At 43.1% G+C, this 25,679-nt stretch overlaps 1 protein-coding gene across 2 annotated transcripts in view; it reads left to right on the forward strand.

The window, feature by feature from the left end:
• LOC124719979 (ankyrin-3-like) overlaps positions 1-25,679 on the forward strand; it is a 110,585-nt gene that overhangs the window by 54,382 nt on the left and 30,524 nt on the right. The window contains exon 4 of one of the 2 annotated variants that reach the window (XM_047245202.1): positions 23,655-24,282. In XM_047245202.1, the coding sequence (XP_047101158.1) occupies positions 23,655-24,282 (628 nt within the window). The remainder of the gene's footprint in view (positions 1-23,654; positions 24,283-25,679) is intronic. The other variant, XM_047245203.1, reaches the window with a different exon arrangement.

Genomic DNA, 25,679 nt, shown 5'->3' on the forward strand with positions numbered 1-25,679 from the left:
GACTGAAGATACCGGAAAATCGACCACTTTAAAACTATGTAACAATGATAGTGAAGTAGTTAATCATTACGATATACCACATTCACCGCCGTCCTCGAAAACGTGCAAGTCTCACACCAACAGCGAGTAGTGGAAATTGGCAATTTGGGAAAATGTTAAATCCAGCCTAGTCGTCAAATATGGGGCGCCTAGATAAACCTGCTTTCTCGGATCGCTAGGCAACACTCAGACAAATCGTATTCGTGAGTTTTATTACAAAAGGAGAAGATAACAAAAGTTTGTCAATTAGACAGATGTGTCGCAAGCAAAGGGCGACATGAAAAATACGCAATGATCTTCAGTATAAACGCCGGCCGCTTTGGCCGTATGGTTGTAGGTGCCTCAGTCCGGAACTGCGCTGCTGCTACGGTCATTGGTTCGAATCCTGCCTCGGGCATGGATGTGTGCGATGTCCTTAGGTTAGTTAGGTTTAAGTAGTTCTATGTCGAGGGACTGACTTGAGAGTAAAGTCCCATAGTTCTCAGAGCCATCTCAACCATTTTTTTCAGTATAAACAATCCTAAGTCGCTGATATACAAGTGCCTAATCTCGAAGCTGTTGTAGAACTCGCTGACCTTGAAGCTACCACTCAGTTTGGCCGCGACCAGTCGGGCGCGGCGCTAATGTCGTCCTCTGGCGTTGTCATCCTGGAGAAGCGTCGGCCAGCGTGCGATTCTCACAGCCATCTCCTCTCTGTCGTTCACGACATGTATACCGGCGCTTGATTTTACGCTGTAACAGAAAACATCGGTGAACAAGTTGCAACGCCGCCAGGAACGTAGAGCAGTTGCAGGACGTCCTGGTTTGTAGTCGTCCGACGGGTTAGGCCGCTTGTATACTGGTCACCCAAACAATGCAGAATGTTTTTGTTTACGATTCAGAATAACGATGTCAGTGAAGCGATTAATGTTCCTGTTATCTGCTTTGAGATTTCAGTATATGAATTCTAGGGAAGAAAGAAGAACTAATGGACGCGCTACTCTCACTTAGAAATATTTCGAAATTTCATTATGAACTGACCAAAAAAAAAAAAAAAAAAAAGTAGCTGCTCAGGGTATTTGACAAATGATGAACTGCTTTGCCCGTTTAGACGGAAATGTTTTTACAGGGTTTATATGAACTCGAAGTCTGCTAAATATGGTATCAAGATTAAGTGCCTTTGCGACGCTAAAACACACTGTTTATACAATGCTTTTATCTACACCGGCAAAGCAATTACTAATAAAATAAGCCAACTTTCAGTTCCAACACAGAATGTACTGCAGCTTGCTGAACCTTTATTTAGAACAAATAGAAATATAACTGCCGATAATGGGTTTTCTCCTGTGGAGCTCGTTGACAGACTGATTGAAAATGGTTGGACCTTCATAGGAACGATGAACAAAATTAAAAGGGAAATACCACCAGAATTTTTAGCCAATAAACAACGGGTAGTAGCATCTACGTTATTTGGTTTCATGAAGGATAAAACATTGGCATCTTATGTCCCTAAGAAGGACCGAAGCGCAGATGTGATCTCATCAATGCACCGTGACAATTCAGTCAATGAAAGTAGTGGAAAACCTGAGATAATTGAATTTTACAACAGAACGAAAGGTGGTGTTGATACATTACATCAGAAATTCGGCAATTATTCAGTCTTTACAAGAACATTCAATGTTGCGAGCGAAAATGGATTCGTATTATGGAAGGCATCAAATGGTGGAAAACGTATGAAAAGTAATAATTACAGAAAAGAAATTGGACTAAATTTGATAAGGCCCTTTATCACAGAAAGAAAGATACTTCATGTTCAGTAGATTTGAGAGAAGGATAGAAAATTTTCAAGGGGCAGCTAATGAACCACAAAATGACCAATGACCAGAAAATTCACCTTTTAATCAATGTGGATCACGAAAAAGATACTTCATGTTCAGTAAATTTGAGAGAAGGATAGAAAATTTTCAAGGGGCAGCTGATGAACCACAAAATGACCAATGACCAGAAAATTCACCTTTTAATCAATGTGGATCACGAAAAAGAGGAAAACGTTATTTATGTGTACCTAAAACTGACAGCAAACAATCACAAAAATGCGACACTTGTTTTAAATTCATCTGTAAACGGCATGCAGGAAAAGAAGTGTTGTGCGCCAAGTGTCGTTCTTCGTTCAGGTACTGATACAGATAACATTTGGACACTTCCATGTTTCATTTTCATTATTTTTATTTCTGACTGATGGCATGTAGAGTCGTTATTTATGTTAAGCGGAAGTTATGAGAAACCCCACAGTATATCTAGGTTTTTCATGTAAGCCGTCATGTAGCATTCCAAAGTAACATGCTAAAAATTCTATATAAAATATAAAACATAGGACTTAAAGTTAAACAAATAACACAATGTAAAACTTTTCCTCAATAAAAGTTTATTTATATTTGAAATAAAATTTATTTAAATACAATCATTACGCGTTTACATATGAATTATATCTTTTATGGGGATTGTGTTGAATTTTTATTCAAGGGTCCATTTGGACCCGCGTTTTAGTTACGTTCGTTAAAATATCGCTTCCAGTTAAGGGTTAACACCCATGCATTCTAATAACCAAAATCCAAACATTCGATTCACGCCAAACCTCTATAACGAGCTAATGGTTTCGATGGACGACACATGCTTATCAGTCCCTAACAAACTATTGGGAATGGCTGCCCCGAATCTGCCTCAAATAACGTTTTCGTTCACAATAAGCAGCAGGAAACACTCTATGTCGTTTAATAATTGGGCACATCTGTTCAAACGAATCTTCTGGGATTGGTTCCAGAACAACATATAGGCTATGACACAAACATGCGTACAATTACAAGTCAATGTCGTTGATAGTTTATGCTACATGCCCCAGGAGGCAAAATCAGAACGTTGTCCGTTTCATTTATTTTGAAAAACATATGGTCGAATAAAGTAGTATCCTTGCAGCTGCGTCATCTGGAACTGTAGCAACTCTTTTCGATAGTGGCCAAACATAGCTTTCAGCAACAAAATTACTGTCGACTGTTCAATTAGTGCGATATCTCCATCCAGTACCCTCAAAACTGCCGTAATGGGTACAGAAACTCCAATCACGTCAGCTCATTATGAGGGACGAATGCACTACAGAGCCAAAAAGAGTTCATCGTACTCTCAGAGTTGAGAGAAAATGAAGAGCACTTTGGTGGCCCACTCGCCTTCTTGTCTGTTGCTTCTTGACAAAGCTCTATCAGTTATACCTCATTCAGAAGCCACTGATGAAGTGAAAGCAATTCTCAAATTATCGGTTTTATAGAAATATGTGCAGAACGGGGGTGACCCACAGGATTTCCTAATGGCGAACCAAGAGGCAATCGACTATTTATTATTTAAGGTGGACGTCTGCTTGTGATTGCTCTTCTGTGACTATAAATTTACAATTGGCGGTGTCCTTATATAGAAACTGTTATTTATTGCTCTGTTTATACATATGAGATTTTTTTTAAATCGTGTTGTTTCTGTAATTTTTACTGTGATGTTATGAACCATACGCTAAATAAATAAATGTGCAGAACTGACTTTGGAGACGAATATCAATGAGAAACAGCTACATGATGCATTTGCTGAACGTTATGCAGCACAGTTGTTCTATATTTGGAATGGAAGAGTGACAACCGATGAATCAACACAATGCATCACATTGGCAACGAACTTCCGCAAAGCCACAGCAATCATAGACAAAATGATGCTCATATTTTTCAAAATATCCCACACAATTACAAAAATTGTGAGATGGGCGATCCAGTTCTTTGTACACAACTACTCCTTTAGAGATATTTCTTCTTATTGAATTAGTTGGATGAACCAGAAATGAGCAAAAAACAAGAGCAGTAATAAAAACCCACAAACGCCTAAACCGCACAGCCACTCCGCGCCGCAATAATTACAAAGTCATATTTAATAATTTCATTGCCTACAAAACTGAATACAAAGATGATGCTTGTGGGTACGCCAGGAGCCTCACCTGTGTATGTCCAACAACTTGTTGCAAGGCTTTTCAGGAAAAGTCAATTCGGCACCTAAGTGTCGATTGGGATGAAATGATGTTGAAGTCAACACAACACCCAGTCCCTGGGTGGAGAAAATGTCAGCTATGCCTCATTGACCACTTTTTTACCATATTTCTCACATTCTTGACTATAAATAGGCATACAAAGAAAAGAAGAAGTTAATACCATCGCCACTCTTGTCCTAAACATAATAAGAAGCCCCCCCCCCCTGAAAAAAATCTCAACTTCATGTGTAGCCCCAGTTAATAAGACACCATTAACGTTTACCAGAGGGGAAAGGAGGATACAGCTAAGTTATTTTTCAATTGTGTCTTTAAGCCATCTTCGCTGCACCAGCACTTCCCCATGAAGACTGACGATAGCCTTCAGCATCATCGAGAGAAAATTTGGGTGGTAGGGATGCGTTAGCAAATCACTGACACATAGCTTTTCACAAGTGTGTATAGATAGATAGATTCTGTAAAATAGAGGAAAGGAAGGTATGTCGCTGTTGCTAGCATGTATGATCCAGCTGTGAAGGTGGTTACAGAAAACACCCTTGAGAATGTCCGATAAATATTGTTGGTTCTTAGAGTTCTTGACAACTGCACAATGACAGTCGTTAAGGTACTGCCACAAATCGACCACCACCAAACAGGTAGACCGCTAATCCAAGCTTCTGATTGAGTCTTAGTCCACAGGAAACAGTCCATAGCTGGGAACAGAAGCTTTATGGCTGTGATAATGTCAGGAGTCATGTGTGAAGTAAATGCCGACGTCTGCTGGACCAAAGTCTAAACATTACTCGCCTGGCCTTCACAGCCATCGTTGTAGGCCACATGTGGTATATAATGGCGATGCTACGAGGTGTATCCTGGATAGAAGCGACTCCAATACCTGCTTCCCAATAACCATCATGTATCAGGTGGATTGGACATCTGACGAAATACAGCATTCCACGCAACAAGGGGTTGTTTCTCCTCAATCACATTCAGCAGAGGCTACGATTGCAATTGAGGCATAATCTTGGCCATCGGTAGATGCGGAGGAAGATGCGGGGTCCAGATGTAGTTGTATTAATGGAAGAAATAGCTCCAGCAGGGAAAGGACATTGGGACATTTGTCAACGTCATACGGGCAACGACAGCGACTGGTCAGTAAGCTGATCAGACAAGTCACAATACGTTGCCACATCTTGACATCCAAGAATTTAAAGAGGACAATTGCTTGATGGTGGAGATGACAAAGACTGAGGCCTCCTTTGCCCTTCACAAAGGTCGGGTAGTCATAGCTCACCTTAAACAACATGCCAGTGTGGATAACTTGTGTCTATCCATTGACGGCGGCATGGGAAAAGTCTGGACCATGTGCAGGATTTGCGATGCAACATCAATGTTTGCATACTGTGTGCATTGTAGATGTGCAGGTTTCAGAGTCAATGGTAAAGGAGCTCCGCCCAGAACCGGCATAATAAGCGCCTATTGTTAAGGGCGACAAAACACCCCACGTTGGCTGTAAAAATTAATGCGTAGACATGTTATCACGTCACGGAGCTGCAGCAGAGTAACGCATTCAGCAGGCAGTCCACGTCCTATAGGCAACGTGCGAGATTTGCAAATGTTAATGACACTGCCTGAAGCAATTCCCTTGTACCCCACCCACTTCAGTGTTGCTTGAACGTCGTTTCTGTTGCGCAGGACAAGGACCAGGTCGCCCACAGACTCACTGAGGAGTTGGTGGAGGCCGCAAAGTAACGGTTCCATGGCGAGAACGTACAGGACTTCGGGAGAGCATCTGCCACACCAATCCTTGTACCAGGATAGACGGCATAAGTCGACGATCATATAGGATCCAAGATGTTGGGCACCAGAGCTTTCTGGGAATCCCATGTTCTGCATCACTGCTGCCAGATAAGAGTGATGAACCCTTTCGAATGTAGCCGGCCGCGGTGGTCTAGCGGTTCTAGGCGCTGAGTCCGGAACCGCAGGACCGCTACGGTCGCAGGTTCGAATCCTGCCTCGGGCATGGATGTGTGTGGTGGCCTTAGGTTAGTTAGGTTTAAGTAGTTCTAAGTTCTAGGGGACTGATGACCACAGATGTTAAGTCCCATAGTGCTCAGAGCCCTTTCGAATGCCTAGCTGAAATCAAGGGAGGCCAAGACTCCCATCAGACACAGTGTCTGCACAAGCACAGTAATGTTACAGTACCGACAAAAGGCAGTGCAGATCTTGTGACAGCCTGCAAAAGACGCCTGATTGTGGGAGACCACAAAGCATGCAACCCTTCTCAGGTGTGGTGTAAAAAGTCGAGCGAAGATCTTCATGTCAGAGTTCTGGAGCAACAGTGATCAATAGACACTGATGCTTCCACGCTTCAAGGAAGCCAATAGGGTGCCGGATTTCCACATTGCCTCCATGAGCTGTTGGCATTCAGGCTTGAGAGACAGATGCCGTGTATGTGGATGGGAATTGCTGGTATGGTGTGTGAAACCCTCCCTATCGCCATGTACTTATTTCCATGTGTCAACAAATCGGAACTCCGCCCCCAGTAGCTAAGTGGTCAGCGCGACAGAATGCCAATCCTATCTGCCTGGATTCGATTCCCGGCTGGGTCGGAGATTTTCTCCTCTCAGGGACTGTTACCCTCATCATCATCATTTCATCCCCATCGACCCCCAAGTCGCGAAGTGGCGTCAAATCGAAAGACTTGCACCCGGTGAATGGTCTACCTGACGGGAGGCGCTGGTCACACGACATTTATATTTGAATGAATGGTGGAGAGGGCTTCATATGGTGTGTAGTTGTCTGATGGTGTATATATTTACAGTTCTGATGCCATGGAGAGTGAGCGCCGTGCTGCTTCTGTGAGGCAATCAAGCCTTCACAGAGAAGGACGTCATGATGCATGGAAAACAAGAGCTGACGAAATACATCACATCTCCTGGAGGAGGGCTATGCCTGCACCTGCTGTATTCTGTGAGCCTTGTAACATCGTCAGTTTATGGTGTGCATTGATGTTATTGACATTGAGCATGGCCTGTCAGTATTATTTAGTCCCCATGCACACCTGGAAAGTTACGTGCCCTCTGTCAGTGGGTCTCCATGGTATACCAACTGTGGCATCTGTAGCATTGTCAGTCACTGTGTTCTTGCTCTGCCCCACTAGTGCGGTGTCATGCTCTACCTCATATTCCCAGAAGCTCATTACTATAGATGTTGTGTCGTCTGCTGTGCACACAAGTGGAGTCGGTACCAAAAGAGTTATGCCACCTGGGATGCACGCAAAAAGAGTTGGCACGACTGTGTCACTATGACATTAAGCAATCATGAGACAAAGTATCAGAGGACTTGACGTCATCAGACATTTGGTCATCATCAGGCATCATTTGTTAAAGGTAGTCATCCAATGGTCACAGTGCCATTTCTGGCACTTCCATTGAGGCTTTTGTTTGTAAACATGATTTTCAGAGATGTGGTAGCAATTGCCCATTGGTTCAATGGCTGACAGAAGGAAGGCAGAAGTCGGTACTACACTAGGAGCCATTTCTGTGTTGTTGTCATCGGTGCTAGGCAGGAGAGTGTCTCCTCCAGTTAACAGCTCTGGTTCCAGTGATGTGATAAGTGCCAGATCAGTCTCTGCGATGGCAGTCATCGTTTGTAATGGATCACGTGAGTAGTGCTGAAGACCAGCAGTTTGTGCAGTGCGCACAGCATAGGTGACAGAATGGACAATGGATGTCACAATGGGGGCAGCGCCGTTGAGTGGTGTCTCTCCAAGCCAGCTCCAGAGGCAGTTTTGGCGGAATGTCCTTCCTAGTTGCTGCAACTACAGGTACGGGGCTGCATGTCATATGTTATGATGGCCCTGCATGTTCCTATAAACAGGTATAATGGCACATGCTTCCCTAATTCAATATTTCAGTTGACGGACACTGTCGAGAACAGGATAGGTATCAAGGTTTTCCATCTGTCGGCCTGCGTACATTGCCATATGGCTTGGAAGACGACATGATGATGTCTGGTGGGACCTCAGTCGGGAGCTCAAAGACCCTGATCGAATGGAGGCGCCTCCATGTCCGTCAGGATCCTTAAACTTGAGGTTTGGCACGTGGTGGATCTCAATGTCGGTACACAATTTTTCGGTGCGCATATTGACACCTTCAACGTTACCAGTAATGGAGATGTGAATGACAGTTACATCCTGTGGGTCCAGGCGAAGATCATCCTTTACAACTTAATTTCAAAAGGTCGTAGCCGTGCATATTTAATTTGAAATGTGATCCTGATCGCTACCCGGCGTTCAGTGTGCGCCATAGCTCGCTCGTAACAGGGAGCAGTACACAGAGCCGCGGTGGGGAGTAAACAAAGAAATCGAGCTCCTGCACTCCACGACGGTCAGGACGCGAGCAGACATCGGCGCGTCATAGCTATGTGAGACGAAAAAACAAATCCGACTGCATATTTCTATGATTTTTTTACATGCAGTCTTTTTGACACAATGGGCTGAGCGTTTTCAGTTTTATCCAAAGTATTTAGTTGGGAACCAAGGAAGTGGGAAGCACTAAGGATGAAATTATTCTCTTTGTCACCAAAGCGATTATCTGCTATCTAATTTTCCATCTGACAGGATCTAGAAATAGGAAAACCTCGCTCTTATTAATTATTTCGCAAAAATTAAGTCTTAACATGAGAAGGAAATATTTAGATACAGGTACTGTAGACTGAGGTGTACTAAGCCAACTAACGGAATGGCTTCTCTCCTCTATCCCACGCAGTTCGCACAGTTCGGAACTGGAGGCTGAACTTAAGTAAGAGGGCATGTAACGGGACATCCTCCTCTAGCACTACTTTTTCATAACTGTAATTGTCGATACCAGTATTATTTTCCTAATCTTGGACAGGTCAATATTATGTCAGCTGCATTTCTGAAAACTTTCATATAATTTCATACGTAGTATGTAATTTTACGAGCTAAAATGTATGAAATGCAATTACTTTATGATATATTTTAGTTTAGATGTTATAATCGATAAGTACTAGTTCTGAATGTGTGGGTAAAATAATTTTTTTAGAAACATTTGAAATTACGAGCTTTTTTTTTTTAGTTCATCAGTCTACACACTGGTTTAATGCGGCCCGCCACGAATTCCTTTCCTGTGCTAACCTCTTCATCTCAGAGTAGCACTTGCAAGCTATGTCCTCAATTATTTGCTTGACGTATTCCAATCTCAGTATTTGCCCTCTACAGCTCCCTCTAGTACCATGGAAGTCATTCCCTCATGTCTTAGCAGATGTCCTATCGTCCTGTCCCTTCTCCTTATCAGTGTTTTCCACATATTCCTTTCCTCTCCGATTCTGCGTAGAACCTCCTCATTCCTTACCTTATCAGTCCACCTAATTTTCAACATTCGTCTATAGCACCGCATCTCAAATGCTTCGATTCTCTTCTGTTCCGGTTTTCTCACAGTCCATGTTTCACTACCATACAATGCTGTACTCCAGACGTACATCCTCAGAAATTTCTTCCTCAAATTAAGGCCGGTATTTGATACTAGTAGACTTCTCTTGGTCAGAAATGCCTTTTTTGCCATAGCGAGTCTGCTTTTGATGTCCTCCTTGCTCCGTCCGTCATTGGTTATTTTACTGCCTAGGTAGCAGAATTCCTTAACTTCATTGACTTCATGGCCATCAATCCTGATGTTAAGTTTCTCGCTGTTGTCATTTCTACTACTTCTTATTACCTTCGTCTTTCTCCGATTTACTCTCAAACTATACTGTGTACTCTTTAGACTGTTCACTCCGTTCAGCAGATCATTTAATTCTTCTTCACTTTCACTCAGGATAGCAATGTCATCAGCGAATCGCACCATTGATATCCTTTCACCTTGTATTTTAATTCCACTCCTGAACCTTTCTTTTATATCCATCATTGCTTCCTCGATGTTCAGATTGAAGAGTAGGGGTGAAAGGCTACAGCCTTGTCTTACACCTTTCTTAATACGAGCACTTCGTTCTTGATCGTCCACTCTTATTATTCACTCTTGGTTGTTGTACATATTGTATATGACCCGTCTCTCCCTATAGCTTACCCCTACTTTTTTCAGAAACTCGAACAGCTTGCACCATTTTATATTGTCGAACGCTTTTTCCAGGTCGACAAATCCTATGACAGTGTCCTGATTTTTCTTTAGCCTTGCTTCCATTATTAGCCGTAACGTCAGTATTGCCTCTCTCGTCCCTTTACTTTTCCTAAAGACAAACTGATCGTCACCTAGCGCATTCTCAATTTTCTTTTCCATTCTTCTGTATATTATTCTTGTAAGCAGCTTCGATGCATGAGCTGTTAAGCTGATTGTGCGATTATTCTCGAACTTGTCAGCTCTTGCCGTCTTGCCGGAATTGTGTGGATGATGCTTTTCCGAAAGTCAGATGGTATATCGCCATACCCATATATTCTACACACCAATGTGAATAGTCGTTTTGTTGCCACTTCCCCCAATGATTTTAGAAATTCAGATGGAATGTTATCTATCCCTTCTGCCTTATTTGACCGTAAGTCCTCCCAAGCTCTTTTAAATTCCGATTCCAATACTGGATCCCTTATCTCTTCTAAATCGACTCATGTTTCTTCTTCTATCACATCAGACAAATCTTCACCCTCATAGTGGCTTTCAATTACGAGTTATGTGACACTTAAAATTTGTGTAATTAATTACACAATCCTATACTGTTTACTATGTTGATATCTGGATTCATTTGGGAAACAATAACCGAAATAAATTATTTAAACAAATATAGTAAAAATTAATTTGTTAACTAAAATTGTAAATCCTTTCGAATATAGCTACTTTTGCAGAATGAGAGAGTCGTAAGCATGTCTGTGATCGGACGTAATTTTGTGCAAACACTTTAATTTCCGCTTTGTTAATGCGAAAAATCAAAATGCTGTTGGTATACTACATAATTAGAAAATATATTTATGTGAAAAACTTGCTGCAACCACAATCTTCAAATGTATTTGGTTTAAAACAAGGACGAGGGGCTGATGTGACATTTATATTTTCAAAGAAGAACTGGAGACAACTAAAAATGACAAGTTAAGTAATCTAGATAGTTAACTATAATCTTCGCTCCTCTCAAATCATCATAAAATCTTTTGCCTTATGTGGACAACAGATGGAAGTAGCAAGGAGGGGTGACATTATAAACTGACAGAACGGTTTCAGTCTTCTAATCAGATGCAGTCCGTACAGTCCACCACTAGGAGGTCAGAACGAAGGACGTTTACTTCCTGGGAATCGGCTGTACTCAGTATCAAGGGAGGAGAAATTTGTTCACACGGATTCTAACTACCAATATGTAGGGGAAACCAGAAGTAAACGAACTACGTTTTACTAAGAGAGAGGCTACTTCAAACAGTTCCTTTCTCAGAATAGTTGATTTCAACTAATTCGTTCATGAACTACACATCATTAAACATACTTATTCATCTGCATGTAAAACAGAGTATTGGGCGAAGCGAATGTGTATCTATGAACTGATACTGCAATGAATCAGAAAGTTGTTGTAGTTGTTGTAGTCTTCAGTCCTGAGACTGGTGTGATGCAGCTCTCCATGCTACCCTGTCCTGTGCAAGCTTCTTCATCTCCCTGTACCTACTGTAACCTACATCCTTCTGAATCTGCTTAGTGTATTCATCTCTTGGTCGCCCTCTACGATTTTTACCCTCCACGCTGCCCTCCAGTGCTAAATTTGTGATCCCTTGATGCCTCAGAACATGTCCTACCAACCGGTCCCTTCTTCTTGTCAAGCTGTGCCACAAACTCCTCTTCTCCCCAAATCTATTCAGTACCTCCACATTAGTTATGTGATCTTCCTATGTATGAAGTTGTTAAAAGTAGTATGAAGTTCTTAAAAATTCAACCAAATTCCTAAATTCACTTCAGGCCTTCCGCTGCACGGTTTAACGATGGAAATTTGCTTGAATGTCATTCTTCTTCGAATCATAAAGCCACCACGATTTTCCAATAGTACCACTTTTTTGGCAAAGAAATTTGACAATATCATTAATACCACACGTTTAAATGGGAACATTGCAGGAGAAGATATACTGTTGCTTCATAACTCAATGAATCCAGCAGATATGCCACTCGAGTTGAAACGTTTGCTGTTTCCGGTTGCGATTCACATTTTCAGAAACCAGCAGCAAAGCACAGGAACTTTCGCTGCAAGTGTGATTACTAAATTAGGCTAAAACATGTTTCTGACATGCTGCATGTGGCCTGATGACACGTTGGAAAATCTTCTGATTCATTCGTGTCCGCGCCAGATGGAGAAACAAAAAATACTGTATATCCAAAAATATTTCACTACACAGTTCTTACATACAAACACTTCCTTTGATTGAATGGCAATGGAACGCATGCACAGTATTCGACACAACTCAAAAATCGATCCTTAAGTAATTAACGTGGCTGAAATAAAAGTAGTGCCCTGGTCTGCGTATATCCAACAATAATTATGAAAGGAAGACAATTAACTGTGAGCAGTGCTTTTAAAGAAGTACGTGTGCGTTCAAGGGGAAGACATATGACAAGGACATTTAATGATTAAGACTAGTAACTTATGTCTTGATACTCTGGAAACTACATAACCACGGAAACGTCTTCCGTGTTGTTACAAATGTATGGAAGGAAAAGTTAACAGGCAATACGCAAAGAACGTGTATGTCTGTGTATAAAGTGAGATTTATTATGAGTCATCTACACTGGAGTGTCAAAGAAACTGGTATAGGCCTGTGTATTCAAATACGGAGATATGTAAACAGGTAGAACACGGCGCTGCGGTCGGTAACGCTTGTATAAGACAACAAGTGTCTGGGGTAGTTGTTAGATCGGTTATGCTGCTTTTAATGGCAGATTATCAAGATGTAAGTGGGTTTGAACGTGGTGTTATAGTCGGTGCAGGAGCGATGGGACACAGCATCTCCGAGGTGGCGATGAAGTGGGGAATTTCCCATACAACCATTTCGCTCAACGTAACAGAAGTGTCATCCTTCCGCAAATTGCTGCAGATTTTATAGCTGGGCCATCAACAAGAGTCAAGCTGCCAACCATTCAAGGAAACATAATAGATAATGGACTTCAGAGCCAAAGGCCCACTCGCGTACCCTTGATGACAGAATGAGACAAGTCTTCACGCCTCGCCTGGACCCATCAACAACGACTGTTGATGACTCTAAACGTATTGCCTCGTTGGGCGAGTCTGTTTTCAAATTGTATCGAGTGGATGGAAGTATGGAGACAACCTCAGGAATCCATGGACCCTGTATGTCAGTAGGAGATGCTTGGTCGATGGTCTGTAATGGTGTGGGGCCTGTGCTGTAGGAGTGAAATGGGACCCCAGATACGTCTGGACACGACTCTGGCCGGTGACACGTACATAAGTTTTCTGTCTGATCACCTGCATCCATTCGTGTCCATTGTACATTCCGACGGACTTGGGCAATTTCGCAAGGACAATACGATACCCCACCCGTCCAGAATTGCTACAGACTGGCTCCAGGAACACTCTTCTGAGTTTAAACACTTCCACTGGTCACCATACTCCCCAGACACGAAGATTATTGAGCATAAGTGAGATTCCTTGTAACGTGCTGCTCAGAAGAAATCTCCACCCATTCGGGCTCCTACGGATTTAGGGACAGCCGGACAGCCCTGCAGGATTCATAGTGTCAGTTCCCTCGGCACTACTTCAGACATTAGTCGAGTCCATGCCACGTCGTGTTGCGGCACTTCTGCGTGCTCGCGGCGCCCGACACGAAATTTCTTTGGTTCTTCAGTGTATATAACATTCAAATGCTTAGTGTGTGTAATTAGTTGTACGTACAGATCGTTCACCTTCCTACATGTAGACATAAATGGTGTAATGGGTATAACTGGAGATATTTCTACTGGTGACTGAGAATAGTGTATAAAACAATATCAGTACTTACGCCGTTTGCAGACTAATAATTATGGCTGTTAGTGGTCGTACGTTTTAGATGGGTTATTACTTGCAAGTATACATGGCACAAGCAAGCAATTGAAAGTGTACTTTTCTATGGGCTGCAGATCAGGTATTGAAGGGTGGATGCGTAGAGGCAAAATGAAAGTCTATAGTGACAGGCGTAGTCTATTTTCTCGTACAATTACGACGGTGAAGTACACAAGATATATAAAAAAAACTGAAAGAAGTATATATGGTTGCTAAATACTTAAGTGCCTATACAATTTAAGTTAATCTTATTAACCTTTAATTTGTGTCTCAGAAATCTTTAAATTTTTTTGTCAGGAAAACCTGGTAACGAACAGATGTAATGTGCATACAGCAGAGACGTCTTTCGTTATTCAGGAATGAGACCAGAAATTATGGATAAACCGTAGAGAATTAAAAAAAATAGACACAACAGTATAATGTTCACTGACGAAAGAAAGACACTGAAGCAATCTCCTCTTCTCCGTTGAACTCACAGGGGCAGAAACGAAAGTAAGAGAAGAATTGTGAAAACATCACCGAGTTTTTTAGCATCGAGAAACAGGGTGTGTAGTCTCCAGACGGACTTGCATTTAGACCAAAACATCTTTCCAACCCCGATTCCTTGGCGACCAAATTGTTTTAGCATGGAATACGACGACCACAGTGAGGTACAGCTCTCTCTGCTCGGCAACGAGCAGCCTCAACGACAACATTTAATGAGTAAGCACAGTCAGTTGTGTGTGGATATACGTACAAAGAGACACAACCATAGAAATACTTGCCAAAGATAATATATAAACGTTGCAAATGTGTGAAAGAAAAAGCACAAAAGTTCCATATGTGTGGGTATGCTGTGATTTTGTATATGTATTCACCCCAGAAGTGCCGAGGTGTAAGCTGGTGTGAGTCAGCAGCTTAAATACCCAAACACCACCTTTATTAACCCTTTAGCCAGAAGCAGAAGTGGGAGCCTTTTTCGTCCAGGCAACCCCTTTCCATGGTCGTAGACTTGGCGCACGGCTCAGCTCCAGAAACAGGTGTTCCTCCTGCGACAGTGCATGTCTGCGGCCAATCACTGGCGCTGAGGACAGTTGACAGTGATCAAGGACAGCGACAGGTCATACTTAAAGCACACCAGTGGCGAGACGCAATCAGTACCTTCACCGCGCGATAACAACGGCGAAGTCACTGATGACAGTGCCACTAAAGCAGAGTTATTAAACAGGTTTTCCGAAACTAATTCACCAAAGAAGACGAAAAAAATATTTCGGGATTCCGATAAAGAACACTGCCTAGATGAGAAACATAGAAGTAGACATCCACGGTGTAGCAAGCAGGTTAAATCACTTAATAAAGGCAAGGCCTCCGGTCCAGATTGTGTCCCGCTGAGGTTCCCTTCCGATTATGCTGATGCTATAGCTCCATATTTAGGAATTATGTACAACCGCCTGCTCACAGATTGTTCCGTACCTAAAGACTGGAAAGTTACTCAAGTCTCACCAATACCCAGGAAGGAAAGTAAGGGTAATCCACTGAATTACAGGCCCACAGCACTAACGTCGATTTACAGTAGGGTTTTGGAACATATACTGTGTTCGAACATTATGAATTACCTCGAAGAAACCGATTTATTGACACATAGACATCACGGGTGCAAAACACATCGTTGTTGTGAAACACAACTACCTCTTTATACTCATGAAGTAATGAGTGCTCTCGACAGGGGATGTCAAACTGATTCCATATTTTTAGATTTCCAGAAGACTTTTGACACCGGTCCTCACATGCGTCTTCTAACCAAACTGCATGAATATGGAAAATCGCCTCAGTTGTGCGACTGACTTCGTGATTTCCTCTCAGTAAGATCACAGTGCGTAGTAATAGACGGAAGGTCACCGAGTAAAACAGAAGCAGTATCCTGCGTTCCCAAAGGAAGTGTTATAGGCCATCTGTTGTTGGAGAGCGGGGTAGCCGCGCCATCTAGGGCGTCTTGTCACGCTCCGTGTGACTCCCACCGTCGGAGGTTCGAGTCCTCCATCGGGAATGGGTCTGTGTGTAGTCCTTAGCGTAAGTTAGTTTACGTTAGATTAAATAGAGTGTAAGCTTAGGGACGGATGACCTCAGCAGTTTGGTCCCATAAGACCTTACCACAAATTTCCAAATTTTTCCCTCCATTGTTCCTGAACAATATTAATGACATAGGAGTCAATCTGAGTAGCCCTCTCAGATTGTTTGTAAATGATGCTGTTATTTACCGTCTTGTTAAGGCATCAGATGACCAAAACGAACAGCAAAATGGTTTAGATAAGATATCTGTATGGTGCGAGAAGTGGCAATTGAAGCTGAATAAAGAATGAGTGAAGTTATTCACATGAGTGCTAAAAGAAATCCAAAGAAATTTTGATTACGCGATAAGTCACACTTAATATTAAGGCTGTAAATCCAACTAAATACTTGGGGATTACAATTACAAATAACCTAAATTGGAACGATCACATAGATAATTTTTTGCTTAGAGCAAACCAAAGACTGCAGTTCATTGGCAGAACGCTTAAAAGCTGCAACAGCTTTACTAAAGGGACTGCTTACACCAGGCTTGTCCGTCCTATTCTGGAGTATTGCTGTGCGGTGTGGGATCCCCATCGGGAGGGACTGATGGACGACATAACAGTACTGCGCTCGTTTTTCATTCATAATTGACTCTTGTCTTACAAAGCTGAAAAAAAATGTGTTTGTCTAAGGTGAAAGACGTAAAAGCAATACACTGGCGTATGTTTACGATTATTTGGTTTATTAAGGAAAGGAAAGCCTACGTTTCTAGCATTTGTAGACTTAGAGAAAGCTTCTGACAATGTTGACTGGAATACTCTCTTTCAAATTCTGAAGGCGACAGGGGTCAAACACAGCGAGTGAATGGCTATTTACAATTTGTGCAGAAACCAGATGGCAGTCATAACAGCCGAGGGGCTTGAAAGGAAAACAGTGGTTTAGAATGGAGTGAGACATGGTTGTAGCCCATCCCCAACGTCATTCAGTCTATGTACTAAGCAAGCAGTAAAGAAAACAACAGAAAAGTTCAGACTAGGAATTTAAATCTGAAGAAGAAATAAAAGCTTTGAGGTTTGCCAATGACATTGGAATTCCCTCACAGAGAGCATAGGACCTGGAAGAGCAGTCGAATGGAACGGACAGTGTCTTCAAAGGAGGATAAAAGATGAACTTAAACAAAAGCGAAACGACGATAATGGGAAGTAATCGAATTAAATCAGGTGAGGCTGAGGGGATTAGATTAGCAAACGAGGCACTTAAAGTAGTAGATGATTTTTGCTATTTGGGGAGCAAATTAATTGGTGATGGTGGAAGTAGAGAGGATGTAAAATTTAGACTGGCAATGACAAGGAAAGCGTTTCAAAAGAAGAGAAATTTGTTAACATCGAGTATAGTTTTAAATGTCAGGAAGTCGTTTCTGAAAGAATTTTCATGGAGTGTAGCTGTGTATGGATGTGAAACATGGACGATAAATAGTTTATACAAGAAGAGAATAGAATCTTTCGAAATGTGGTGCTACAGAAGGATGCTGAAGATTAAATGGGTATACCACGTAACTAATCTGGAGGTACTGAATAGAATTGGGGAGAAGAGAAATTTGTGGCACAAATTGATTAGAAGAAGGGGTCTGTTCGTCTGCCTTTTTTTGAGGCATCAAGGTATCACCAGTTCGGCATTGGAGAGCAGCGTGGAGGGGGACCAAGATATGAATACATTAAGTAGACAGCCGTAGGTACTTTGAGATGAAGGAGCTTACATAGGATAGAGCAGCATCAAACCAGTCTCTGAACTAAAGACCACAACAGCAACAACAACAACAACAACATGTTTACGATAGAAATCAGGAAGGAAAGCTATTCATACAGGGTTACAATTCTAGATTGAAATTTTCACACTGCAGCAGAGTGTGTGCTGATATGAAACTTCCTGGCATATTAAAAGGGTGTGCCGGACCGAGACAAGAGCTAAAGACCTTTGCCTTTTGCAGGCAAGTGCTCTACCATCTGAGCTACCCAAGCAGGACTCACGTCCCCTCCTCTGGGCTTCAGTTCTACCAGTACCTCGTCCCCTACCTTCCAAACTTCACATATGCTCTTCTGCGAATCTTGCAAGGCTAGCACTCCGAAAAAGAAAGGATATTGCGGTGACATAGCTTAGGCACAGCCTGGGGGAATGTTTGCAGACTGAAATTTTCACTCTGCAGCGGAGTGTACGCTGATATGAAACTTCCTGCCAGGAGTGCTAGTGAAGTTTGGAAGGTAGGAGACGAGGTACTCGCAGAACTGAAGCCCAGAGGGTGGGACGTGAGTCGTGGTTGGGTAGCCCAGTCGACAGAGCAGTTGCCCGCGAAAGGCAAAGTTCCTGAGTTCGAATCTTGATCCGGCACACAGTTTTAATCTGCCAGGAAGTTTGAGGGTGACAGTTATTGACCTACATGAAATGAAATCGTCACAGCTTCTGGACGGTTTGCTTCATGACGTTCAAATTGCACTGTTGGCTGCGAGGGATGATGGGAATTAGTTTGCGTATGCACGTGCGCCTTGTTGTTGTCGGCTATGTGCACGAGAAAACGTCACGGTACAGCGTACCTGAACATATACCACTTGTGAAGGCCTACTACACGAGCAATAACAGCCCAAATGCGGCTCAAAGGAAGTGGTGTGATCGAGATCAAGATGAAGACAACCGGTCCGTGTGTGCTAAAAATCAAGAATATGATTCACAAGTTTGAGAGAACGGGTAGCTTTCGTGCTGACAGTGTTCGCAATGTCGGTGGACCGAAGCGGATGGAAACGCCTGAAAACATCAAGACGACAAGCGCAGTGTTTCAAACCAGCCCCAGGAAACCTATCAGACGAGCTGCACAACAGCTGGGAATTAACTGGGAGGCACTGCGACGTATAGTTGTTGAAGACATGCATCTTTCCCCATACAAAATTCAAACTCCTCAGCCATTAAGCTAGAGGGCCATGGAACTGTATTTCGCCTGCACTCTTGTCTCCAGAATTGACGAACAGAACTTTGATGTGAATATGGTTTCGTTTCGCGCCTAAGCCCACATTTATTTGGATGGGTTCGTCAATAATCGAAATTGGCGCATTTGGTGGACTGAGACTGCGCATTCGGTGATCGAGAAGTCTCTTCACCCTCAACGGGTGACTGTGTGGTGTGCAGTCTCCAGTCACGGAATAATCAGTGCAATATTCTTTTGGTGACTACCGAACGGTACATAAATGTTTTTGAAGATGATATCATCACGATTATCCAAAGTTACCCTCATTTCGATAAGATGTGATTCATAGTGCTCGACCCTTCGAAGCAGGGAGGTGTTTGATGTTCTGGAGGAGCAATCTGGGACCGCATTCTGGCTCTGGTGTACCCTGGAGGCACTGGCATGGGCCTCGATTGGCCGCCATATTCTCCAGGTCTGAATACATCGACTTCTTTCGGTGGGGCTATATTAAGGTCAAGGTGTACAGCAATAGCCCAGAGACTATTGCTGAGCTGAAAACAGACATTCAGGAGGTCATCGCCAGCATCGATTTTCCGACACTTCAGTGGGTCACGCAGAATTTCGCTATTCATCTGCGCCACCTCATCGCCAATGACGGCAGTCACACCGAAGATGTCATAACCTTGATCCGAATATATGTAGTAACGTTTGCATTTTGAATAAATTATAACATGCCGAACTTTGTAACGAATTAACATTTTTTTAATCTTCTTTATATACAGTCAGCCAGAAAAATGTATGCACACCATAAGGAACGAGAAGTATTACTTAAGTGTTTATTTTACAATTGTCCGGCCCCGGTAGCTGAGTTGTCAGCGTGACGGAATGTCAGTCCCAAGGTCCCGGGTTCGATTCCCGGCTGGGTTGGAAATTTTCTCTGCTCAGGGACTGGCTGTTGTGTTGTCCTAATCATCATCATATCATCCCCATCGACGGGCATGTCGCCGAAATGGCGTCAAATTGAAAGACCTGCACCAGGCAACGGTCTACCCGACGGGAGGCCTTAGCCACACGACATTTCATTTCATTTTACAATTAATAATTCATCACATATGTTGTACAACTTTCTGCTTAGCATACGGTTACTTTAAGTGTTAAAATGTTTACAGTCGGTGGCTATACACATAGCAGAATGACGAGCGGTCGTTAAAAGTCTCTAAGCACTATGGTACTTAACATCTGATGGCATTACTCCCTTAGACTTAGAACTACTTAAACCTAACTAATCAAAGGACATCCCACACATCCATGCCGGAGGGAGGATTCGAACCTGGGACTGTAGCATGAGCGCGATTCCGGACTGAAGCGCCTAGAACCACTCGGCCACAGCTTCCGGCTCGTCGCAACTATGTCGGTCACTGTTAGAGTGTAGATCGCTGCACATGTCGCTGTAATCTCCTGGCGAAGTTCCTCCAGCGTGCGTGGCTTACGTCGATAGACGTTATCTTTCACAGTTCCCCACAAGTAAAAGTCCGTAGGTGTTAGATCTGGGGCCAGCCGGTGTGGCCGAGCGCTTCTAGGCGCTTCAGTCTGGAACCGCCCGACCGCTACGGTCGCAGGTTCGAATCCTGCCTCGGGCATGGATGTGTGTGATGTCCTTAGGTTTAAGTAGTTCTAAGTTCTAGGCTACTGATCACCTCCGATGTTAAGTCCCATAGTGCTCAGAGCCATTTTTTGTTAGATCTGGCGACCGTGGAGGGAACTCTATGGATCTTCTTCATCCAGTCCAATGCCCCAGCCGCGGGACACGATGGGAATTAGAATGCCCATCGAACACCCCATGTTGTTGTCGGCCACTTTTATTTGTATGGATTCGTTAGTAAGTGATATTGACACGGTTGGGGGCTGAGGGTCAGTATTTGGCGATCGAGATGTCACTTCACCCTCAATGGGAGACTGTGTGGTGTGCAATGTCCACTCATGGATCATCCAAATTCACCATGGAGGTGCACTTTTGGGACCATTCTGGTTCTGATGCACACAGAGGCCACTAGCATGGGCCTAGATTGTATTGACTATCAGATAAAACAGCTATGCCATGCATACCTGCTCTATTCTCCTGTATTACTACATGTAACACTTCTCCGCCTTCCTAAGTACCTGTTCGTTGAATAGATTAAAGATAATTGTTTGTACACCAACCTGCCGGACTCATTTGTGAACATGCGTAGAACCTGTGTAGAGTTCACTCCAATGGATGTCTTCTCTTTTATTATACAGCTTCCACATATCACTCTCTATGCATATTCCTACTCTCTCCTGTATCTCAGACTTTATTTGGCCATTTTACATCATGAGACGTTTCCTGTATACCTACAAAAGCTATGTATTTACAATTTCAAATTAAGTTTAATGATTTTACTCCTTCTTGGATTCTTCGTTCTTTTCCGAATCCAAACTGACTTTCTGATAATCGTGTGTCCACTGTTCGAAGACAGTGGAAGCCTTTATTTGATAAGGCATTCACAACTAAGCTAAGACTTCGGTAATTTTCGTATTTTAAGACATTCCTCCTTTAAGGACAAATATTGTATAATGTTTTTCTAGAATCTGAGAGAAAATTCCCCTGTTTCTATATGTTACGCTAGGGAGTATTTAACAGATTTCTGATTCCAATTCTTCCACGTTCGACAAATTCAGCTGGAATGTTGTCTTTCACAGGGCTTTCTTGTTTCTCGGATTTTCAGAGCTAGCCGATAGAAAATAAGTGCAATAAATAGTAGTAATTTAAAATGTCAATTAAAGGATCAACCTGATCATCTAACGTAGTAACTGGAACTGTGACTATTTTCAACGCTAATAACAGCTTGTAATGAAGAACTCACACGAACAAAGGTCAGTTATCAGTACCATCTGCAACAATTTGGTAGGGTGTCATCAATTATCAAATGACGGAAAAAATGTGTGTTGAAAATATGGCATATTCTCTATGACTGGCTCTGACATATACCCCTACAGTAATGGCTTTATCCCAGAGTGCAAACAGACACTAGCTAGAGCTCCACCTCCCCCACTCCACCCCCATACCCTCCCAAACACACACACTAAGTCATCGTCTTTAGCAATTAACTAAACTCCACTAAGAAGAATATTTCCTTTGAAAATTTTTATTTTGAAGGTGATGAAAGGTAAATGATACTTAGCTTTTGTAGACGTTTTATTAAACCTCTGACTAATGTGTCAATTATACAACTGGTACTTCTTATTTGTAATGATGTAGCCATTCTCATTGTGTCTAAGACTACTCAAAAATGGAAGTTAGCTAACTGTCTGCAGTGAAGTTATGCAGTTGTTACAAAACTTGTTTCCTCTACACCACTTCTCTCTCTATTGACACTTGTGTCACCGTCACCCGGCACCTTTACCTAAAATCAGTCAAGTGAAAATTCGTGCACTCTACTTACTGTTTCTGTATCACTTGATTGCTGGACTCCTTACTTCTGCAGTGTCAGAAACCGAACGATTTTAACTTGCCAACGCTTTGAGTGTGACTAGGTGCCACAAATAATAATAAAAATAAAGTACTGTACACATCTTACACTACAATAGTAGCCACTACATTGTAAGTGTTGAGCTGAAGTTTAATATTTTTTAATTTATTATTATGAAGTGAGTGATGACGAAATTTCTGGTCATTTGCTACAAATTTTTATGAGATATGGAAATATATGTGATCTATATGTCTCGATTTCTCCATCATGGTACAAAGTGAAAACTATTGTGTGCAGCAGGAGGATTATGTATGGAAGATGAAGTTCATATATTCGTTTGACAAGCTGTAGCATGCACCACATTGTATCATTCATTACTTCTATAATTTAAAATTAAAAATTAACTGATGTTAACTTATGTAATAACTATTACATTGTTGTGAAATAGTAATGATAAACATGATCTTTTAGAAATAATTTAGTATTGTGAGCGAAACACAGTTGGACACAGTTGTTTGTACCCCAGACAAAGTTTAATTTTATCCACTGGGGGAGGGGGGGCGAGGGGCCCGTTATGCCACTACCCTACAAAATATTGGGTGTTGTCATGTTGGAATATGTGAGAAGTTGCCATCAAGCTATGCCCGCCACCTCTATATCATGTTTCTAGAAAGTCATTCCAGACTGTGACAGCAGTTAGTTGATCCCCTGTATCAGTTCCTGGAGAGAAACATGCTGGGCTAGCGGTTAAGGGCAGAGGGATACAGATTTCAGACATAAAATATCATTGTTTTCTTAAATAGGTACAGAAATTGGGACTGTGTGTTGAATAAAATAATCTCTTAGTTGTGTGCTAGATGTCCATTTTGATACCTTGAGCAAGTAATTGTACAAAGAGACAAATGATAGGAGGCCTTTATTCCCCCCGTGGCATTTTTTACAAGCAAATAGGGAAGTATTAAGAGGAGATGTAATACATTTTCAGAAGTATTATTTCCTTCATCTACACACTTTAATCTATGTTGTGTGTGAATTTTATACTGATGGCAGCTTTATAAATGCACTGCACTGGCAGCCACTGCACTGGCAGCCACTCCCACCTTCCCCTTGGGAAACTGTGTTCCAGAATCCCTCACACAGGGACGAGTTCAGGAGGCTGAGAAGGCCACGGCCGTGGATCTGGGTGCCCTGCTGGACGCCGGGGACGGCGCTGTGGTGACTCTGCTGGCCGGGGACACGCGGCTTGTGGCGCACAGGGCTGTCTTGGCCGCCAGGAGTCCCGTGTTTGCGGACATGTTCCGTCGCGTCATCTTAGAGGCTAGCAGCGGCCAGCTCGTACTCTCGGACACAGAGGGTCCTGTGCTGCGCCAGGTGCTGGCATACCTCTACGCCCTGCAGGTGCCCCAGCTGCCCAGCATGGCCCCAAAGCTGCTGGTCGCCGCCGACGTATACGGCCTGTCGGTACTGAAAGCGCACTGTGAGCAACAGGTGGTCGCCCAGCTATCTGTCGAGACTGCGGCAGCTGCAGGTGTTATCGCGATTAGGCATTCCGCCAACAGGCTGAAGCAGGCCGCCGTCGCCTTCATAAAGGCCCACTTGCTCCGTGTGATGGCGACGCAGGGCTGGGCTGAGGCTGTAGTCAACGACCCACAAACTGTTGTGGAGTTGACTCACCTGATTGCAGAGACACCGACAGACACCAGGTAAGCATGAGACAAGCTGCTCAACTATGTTACACAGCTCTAAGTGTGTGTACTGACAAGCCTTCAACGTCCACCACAAAGTTTAATTAGATGTGCATGCGCAGTAAAATACACTACTAGTGATATCCATTTTCTTGTATACACTATGTGATCAAATGTATCCAGACACCTGGCTGAATATGACTTAGAAATTCAGTGAAGCCCTCCATCGGTAATGCTGGAATTCAGTGTGGTGCTGGTCCACCCTTAGCCTTGACCTCAGCTTCCACTCTCGTAGCCACAAGTTCAATCAGGTGCTGGATGATTTGTTGGGGAATGGCAGCTCATTCTACAAGGAGTGTTGCACTGAAGAGAGGTATCGATGTTGGTCGGTGAGACCTGGCACGAAGCTGGCGTTCCAATATATCCCAGATGTGTTCTGTAGCGTTCAGGTCAGGACCCTGTGTGGGCCAGTCCTTCACAAAGACGTTACTGTCATGCAACCACTCGGCCACAGCCCATGCATTATGAACAGGTGCTCTTTCATGTTGAAGGATGTAATCGCCATCCCCGAACTGCTCTTGAACAGTTTGAAACAAGAAGGCGCTTAAAACATGAATGTAGGACTGTGCTGTGATAATTCCACGCAAAACAACAAGGGGTGCAAGCACCTTCCATGACAAATACGGCCATATCATAAAACCACCGCCTCCGAATTTTACTGTTGCCACTACACATGCTGGCAGAGAGCGTTCACAGGGCATTCGCCATACCCACACCTTGCCATCCGATTGGCACATTGTGTACCATGATTAGCCACACCACACAACGTTTTTCCACTGTTCAATCGTCCAATGCTTACGTTTCTTACACCAGGCGAGGCGTCATTTGACATTTACCACTGCGATGTGTGGCTTAAGAGCAGCCGCTCGACCATGAAATCCTGGTTTTGTCACCTCCCGTCTAAATGTCATTGTACTTGTAGTGGATACCGATGCAGTTTCGATTTCCCGCGTGATGTTCTGGATAGATGTGTGCCTACTACAGATTACGACCCTCTTCAACTGTCTGCAGTCTCTGTCATTCGACAGACGAGGTCGGCCTGTACGCTTTTGTGCTGTATGTGTCCCTTCACGTTTCCACTTCGCTATCACATCGGACCTACACATGTTTAGGAGTGTGGAAATCTCGCGTACAGACGTATGACAAGTGAGACATCAATCACCTGACCTCATTCGAAGTCCGTCAGTTCCGTGGAGCGCCCCATTCTGCTGAATCACGGTGTGTAATGTGCACTGAGGGCGCCAATATGGAGTACCTGGCAGTAGGTATCAGCACAATGCACCTAATATGAAAAACGAATGTTTCTGGGGGTGTCCAGATACCTTTGGTCACATAATGTATGTCATACAAATTCC

Source organism: Schistocerca piceifrons, chromosome 11 (assembly GCF_021461385.2).
Source record: "Schistocerca piceifrons isolate TAMUIC-IGC-003096 chromosome 11, iqSchPice1.1, whole genome shotgun sequence".
NCBI lineage: Eukaryota > Metazoa > Arthropoda > Insecta > Orthoptera > Acrididae > Schistocerca > Schistocerca piceifrons.